We start from the raw sequence: 6,756 nt of genomic DNA, 5'->3' as shown, positions 1-6,756 counted from the left end.
GCCATTGGACCAGACTTCATTTTTATGGATGACAATGCCCGGCCACACCGTACTGCTAATGTTCAAGAGGTACTGGAAAGTGAAGATATCACACGAATGGATTGGTCAGCTTACTCTCCAGATCTAAATCCCATAGAGCATGTGTGGGATGCATTAGGGAGACGTCTTGCGACACGACAGTATCCTCCTGGTAACACCCATCAGGTGAAAGATGCGTTAAAGGAGGAATGGAGAAGTTTACCCCAAGAACTCCTGGATAATCTGGTGCTTAGCATGGAGAGACGATGCCAAGCAACAATTACAGTAAGGGGAGGGCATATCCCATACTAGGGAACATCTGCCAGTTGTACTTACGCTTCTTCAGGCAATCATTTGTAACGCCACTATATGTCAAATAAAGCCTTTTTTTGTTCCATACCCTACTTTAAGCTTTATATTCATTTCTGCGCCATTATTCTTTTACCATCGTTTAAGTACAAAATTACGTACATCATATTCAAATTTCATGTCAATCGGATGATTTCTTGTAGAGTTATAACAAAAAACGCACTTGTTGCTTAAGTTTTGTACACCAATGTATTACTTGTATGAATTAAATATTTATTCCAAATTTATTTTTATAAAATTTAATTTAATGTATTTGAAGCTAGATTTCAAAATATTATCATTTCATCAAATATGTCAAAACTTGATAACCAAACAATTGAAACCAGTAAATAATTGGTACAAAATATTATTTCTAGTCATGAATAATATCTACGAAAAATTTTTAAAAAATAAAATAATTTAAGAGCGCTACAAAACTGGGGTTCCGTGCAAACTAGAAGGAATTGTAAAATAAAAGAGCACCGTAAAATCAAATTCCCACCATAAATTTAAAGAACTTCATAAAATAAAGACTCTCATGAAATTAAAATAGCAGTTTAAATTTTGATTTCTTACAAAATCAGACACCACTTTAAGTTTAGTGAGCACATTTAAATCGTAGAAAGTAATACAAAATGCAAAGCAAGATATTTTTATTGGCTTAAATGATTGGAAAAATTTTGCATTAAGTAAATTAAAAGTATTAAATTATATAAAAACTATAGCAGCTGGTAAGCTGGCTTTTAGAAATCTACTTCAATAAATTCAAAGAATTTTGATAAATCAATCCAAATAAGTGTAAGAAGTAGGCAAATTAGTGAGGATTAATGTAAGTTGTTCTCGCAATCATTCTTATTAAAATATAAAGATTGAAAAGTTTTAAGAGTGCCACTAAATTGGAGCTTACTGTAAAACTAGTGAGCACATTAAATTCAGCACTGTAAAATTAGAGAGCGTCACAAAGCAGATGAGTGCTGATACTTTATAACGACAAAATTAGAAAGCATTAAAAAATTAGAGAATCTAACTTAACAAGAGAGTAAAGTTTTCGAGCAAAAATATGCATGACATATTTACTGTTTTTAAAAAGTAAATTATTATTTCATTTAATCCGTTTCTCAATAAATAAAAAACATTGATGTAATTGATAATCACTTTATTTGAAAATTGCGGAATTTTATTTTATTTCAAAATCAATCTATTTTTACTGATTCCCTCTACATCTGCGTTATAATGCCACGCAATAGAGAAATCAACGTAAGCGACAAAAAAATTCAAAATTGTGATTTATGTATATTTGGCATTTTTATAGATAGCTTATCTCATAAAAATGCCAAATATACAAAATTCTGTATTCTGAATTTTTAGTCGCTTACGTTGATTTTTCTATTGCATGGTAGTATATATCTCTGCGGAATTCGAAAACTGTTACATAGTTAGTTACTGTTTTGTTTTTATTACAATTCGTTATTATTTCTCACACTTTTCTATTCCGCCAACTTATTTGAATGCCTTAGGATAAGAAAATGAGTAGTAATCTAACTAAGTTAATCTAATTAAATAAGTAATCTAATTAAACAATAACATAAAAAAGTTTGTAGCCAATGCATGGATTCCTTAACTTTCTTGGCAAATAATATCTTCTGACATCTACATATCACTTACATTTTTGATTTCTTAGGAGTCGGAGGTGACTTGTGAGATTTGCCCTTTCAACCAAACTCTCTGAATACTTTACAAAATATATTATTATTGTTTAAGAATCTTTTTTTTTTTGTTGAAAAAAGCAATTTATTTGCAATGGAGCTCTTGATTAGCAAAAATAAAAAATATTTTTCTATTATTAATCCAATCTGACTCATCAATAAATTATCATTAAATTTTTACTATCATAATTACTGTTACATAATTGTTATCATCATTAAATTGTTACTTCATACCCTCACCAACATCGATAAACTTTTCTTCGCAAGTGCAAAAATTAAAAAAAAGTTAATTTTAATACAAAGTAAGAGTTGTTTCTCTGATTTATAAAAAAGTTTAAAATTTTTTGCGTAATTAATTTCAAATTGACAAAGAAATTTTTAAAATTTTTTTCTCTATTCTTAAAAATAATTTATTTTTTATTCTTTTCAAAGACTTGTTTCTAATTTTCTGAAATAAAATCTGATAGTATTTGTTCTGATTTAAACTTTATTCTTTTCAAAAACTTGCTTCTAATTGTTTGAAATAAAGGCTGTTAGCATTTGTTTTAGTTTAAACAAGTAGTATTTAAGTAGCACGCCTTTTTCAAATTAACCACAAAACAAAACTAAAGAACAACGTTCTAAAATGTCTGATTCAATACTGTAATAGCAAATGGTATTCATTTTCTTTGCATATACTAATGAACAAATATTTTTTAAATTAAATATGATTTATAACTTCTAAAAGTAAAAATCAGAACCTTGACAAAGATGCCACTATGACAAATACAATCTTGTGCAAAAAAACTTTCGGTTCGTCTTGATTAAAATTATATCTACTGTAGAACATAATTCGTGATTTAACGGAAAACAATATCATTTTGTTGTATTGTTTCAGTTGTTTTTTAATGAAGTTCGTGAAAGTAATGCACCTGTGTTTGCAATATCCCTTCAGCTCGTTAGATTTATTTCAAAAGAAGAGCTCAAGTCAAGAAATAAATGACATAATGTTCGCTACATGGAAAATTTCAATACATCTCTAGACTATTTTTGTATTCGAGCAATTATATTTAATACAAAATTCTGCTTAAATGAATTATTGGGAAACACACTTCCTAAACTGAAAAAAATGGTGTAATATTAAGTATTCTTATTGGTTACGAAAATTAGGAAATAGGCTAAGAAAGTAAAACCAGTAATTAGTAAATTTTTTTCTTTTCTCTAGAAAATCTCTAGAATTTTTTTTTATTCGAGCAATTATATTTAATACAAAATTCCGCTTAAATGAATTATTGGGAAACACACTTCCTAAACTGAAAAAATGGTGAAAGAATAAGTATTTTTATTGGTTACAAAAATTAGAAAATAGGCTAAGGAAGTCTACTCTCCAGTAAGTGAAACCAGTAATTAGTACATTTTTTCTTTTAAGAACTTCAGAATATGGTAGCAAACATTTCATAACTTTCATTAAGAAATTATTATAAAATATTTTATAACGTACAAAGAGTTAAAAAAAATATATTCTAAGAAAATTTTAATATAAATCATATTGACTATAAATAGCTTAGTAAATTCACGTTTGAATGTAACTTTTTTTTAAAAATAGTTTAATAATTTTAATTGCGCTAACATTAGTTACAAAATAATTGAATAAAAAAATTTGAATGGAACTGAATTTAGTTAGGAACTGTTTATAAAAATCGAAGTTTAAATAAATTAATATTAAGTTACTTACCTCAACTTTTCCATGATTTATAATAAACATTTCACGACCTGGAAAAAAAATTAAAATCGCAATATTAAGAAACGTAAAAAGTAAACGTTTTAATTAGTCTCTATTTAAATCTAAAAATGTCTGAAATATATCCTTAATCTCTAATAAAGCAAAGGGTGCCTTTGTGCTATAGTATTATATAGTTGAGAACAGTACCGTATAAAAGCTTAAATAAAAGCAATTAACAGAGAGAGATTTAGAATTTAGTACTATAACAAGTAAAGTGGGAAGAAGAAAGGGGATCAAGATTAAAAAAAAGTATAATCATTGTTAAATGTGAGATAAAAGTAAGAAGAACCAAAGTATTCCAGGATATAGTTAGTAACAAGAATAAAACCAGAAATAAAACTGAGGAGTAAAAATTAAACTAAGGGATATTTCTCAACAGTTTGTAAATGATAAATACCAGATGCGTCCCAGATTAATTCATTAAAACTTTTCTGAATATTAAATGATTCCCAGTTATCCAAGTGAAGTAGTTTGCAGAAAAAATTAAATCCATTGATTATAGTTCTAAAAATGTTGTGCGATAAAAGAATGTTTAGTATTTTGATAAAACCCCTTATTTATAGGCGAGTTTTGCCAACACCTCCTAAAAGTAGAAAAGCCTAAGCACGGATCAATTTAGTAGTCCGATGTGACGAAGTTAACTGCACGTTAGACGAAAAATAAGAAAGATGTCATTACGTTAGGGGTACTGAGCTGCGCAGTGGTTGAAAATACAAAACATGTCATTACGTTTGGACTACTAAGGGATATTTATGGTAACCCGTGCTGAGTTTTGCCGTCTCTGCAAAATGCTTTATTTGCAGATTTTTTTGTTATCCATTTTAACAATTAATGATTAATCGCTTATTTTATATTTTACAACTGTTGGCGAACAGTTGATCCAATTTTGAGTTTACGACTGCCAATGTCCATCTCCGTACATTTTGTACATCATCAAGAAGACAAAGGAACTACTGGATTAAGTATTAGGCGAAAATTGACTTCGTAGAGGACTTTTTGATGGGACTAACCCACATTTGGGAGTTACATTGTGGAAAAAACCACGAATATCTTCCACGGTTAGTCTGACGGCAAGGGGACTTTTATCCATGATCCATCTAACACTTATGATATTTCGTCGCTTTGAAACTAAACCGTAGTAACTCAAAAAAAAATCGAAAAATGAGATATTTGGGTCATTTTGTGTAAAAAAATCACCCTTTTAGAGAAACAACGTGCTATCTTCATAGTTCCATAAAATTAATTTAGAGAGCAGATAAATCGTATTGGCGGGATTCGCCATCTTGGTTTTAGGGAATAGTGTAGCAGTGTGCCAGTTGCAACAAAACCTTGGAGGAGATAACGTCGCTTTGAAACTAAACCGTGGTAACTGAAAAAAGCACATTTTTCAGGAGAGAGATTTTTTTCCTACACTGTTGTATGTCGAAATTTGAAATGAAATATGCAATATTCGGGAGGATATTTTGAAGAACACCGTTGCATTTTGAAATGACTCTCCACTTTTAATAAACGTTTTAGAGAAAAGTGTTGCAACTCAAAGTACCTTAACTTATTTCGAAATTACCACAAAATTAAAAATGCTACGAGAATCAGGCCTGGTTCATTAAAAAATGTAACGAAACAGAGTTTTTTTGATGCAAACTATTTTGCAACAGTCTTAATAGCTTCGAATCAAACTGCGGTGGAAGTTCCTGAAAAGTTAGAAATCGCTCTCCTGAGAAACTTGCTTTTTTGAATTGCCACTGTTTAGTTTCCAAGCGACGATTTTAGATCAACCCTGTTGTCTGGGTGAGCTGGATGTGGAATCCGTATTGACTAGTCATTGCTTGGATTCGAATCCAGGCCACCTTAATGGGAAGCTCCTCTGAGCCATAACGGCCCGCTTATTTACTATAAATGAAATTTGAAGAGCCGTTGTGGCTCAGAGGATGGAGGGCTTGCCTCCCAACAAGTTAACCTGTTTACGAATTCAGGAGATGTCTGGTTTGGTTTATACGCATTTGTGTTACATGGAGTGGAAAACCATAAAAATATCCCACTGTTAACCCCACGGCAAAGGAATGACCCATGATTCGTCTATCTCCGAGAGTATTTTATGTCAGCACTGAGGTCGGGTGCGAACCGTAAGCAGAATTCGAATCGGCCAATCGTTTCTGGGATTTAAACCTGGGTCACTCCTTTGATCCACCACGGCTCCTACAAAGAATTTTATTATATTTTTTGTCAAATTGTTTTCGGAATTCAGCATCATATGTTTTTTGTTCGTAATTAAGTTTTTATATATTACCTGTTTCGCCCGCTCTGCAGACGTAGTCGCCGGGAGAATATACTTGCGAACGAAGTTTGAGTACTAGTTCGCAAAGGAATCCGGTTTCACATTGCTCGAAAATTTTAACCTGGAAAATTTTCATAGCAATTAATATCAAAGTTGATAATTCAAGAAAATAATATTAAAAAAGTAATATTCCTAAATCACAATTAAATATTCTAAAATGTTGATTTGCATATTGAGTAAAAGGGAAAAAAATGAGGAATAGCAAACCCGCATAGGATTTTGTATTAGTTAAATGCAGTAATTCTAAATAAATATGCGTAAAAGTAATTTAAACTAATCAAACAAAAAGGTTCAACAATAACGTTTTTATCTAAACTCAGAAAATTTCTACATGGAGAAAAAAATTCGGGCTAAATTATCATACTTTAAGATAATGACATTCCTGATAAAAAAAATATAATATTAATTTTTGTAAATAAAACTAAAATATATGGTGTTTTAATCACTCATTAGGTAATTTTTCTGTTTATGCGGTAATGGCTCACTAGAAATTTTGGTTCCTATTAGTACACATGGTAAAAAAATACAAAACTGAAAAGTAAATTTAACACATTAAATGTTTTTTATGCCATGCTCTAATAAGTTAC

At 30.1% G+C, this 6,756-nt stretch overlaps 1 protein-coding gene across 4 annotated transcripts in view; it reads right to left on the bottom strand.

The window, feature by feature from the left end:
- Positions 1 to 6,756, bottom strand: part of LOC107455636 (cyclic nucleotide-gated channel rod photoreceptor subunit alpha) — a 70,956-nt gene that overhangs the window by 17,723 nt on the left and 46,477 nt on the right. For all 4 annotated transcript variants that reach the window (XM_071183297.1, XM_016073271.3, XM_016073272.3 and 1 more), the window contains 2 exons: positions 6,122 to 6,230; positions 3,787 to 3,824 (listed from right to left, as the gene is read on the bottom strand). In XM_071183297.1, the coding sequence (XP_071039398.1) occupies positions 3,787 to 3,824; positions 6,122 to 6,230 (147 nt within the window). The remainder of the gene's footprint in view (positions 1 to 3,786; positions 3,825 to 6,121; positions 6,231 to 6,756) is intronic.

Source organism: Parasteatoda tepidariorum, chromosome 7, assembly GCF_043381705.1.
Source record: "Parasteatoda tepidariorum isolate YZ-2023 chromosome 7, CAS_Ptep_4.0, whole genome shotgun sequence".
In the NCBI taxonomy this organism is placed as follows: domain Eukaryota; kingdom Metazoa; phylum Arthropoda; class Arachnida; order Araneae; family Theridiidae; genus Parasteatoda; species Parasteatoda tepidariorum.
Note: the sequence above shows the minus strand (reverse complement) of the source record. Positions and strands in the feature narration are given on the sequence as shown.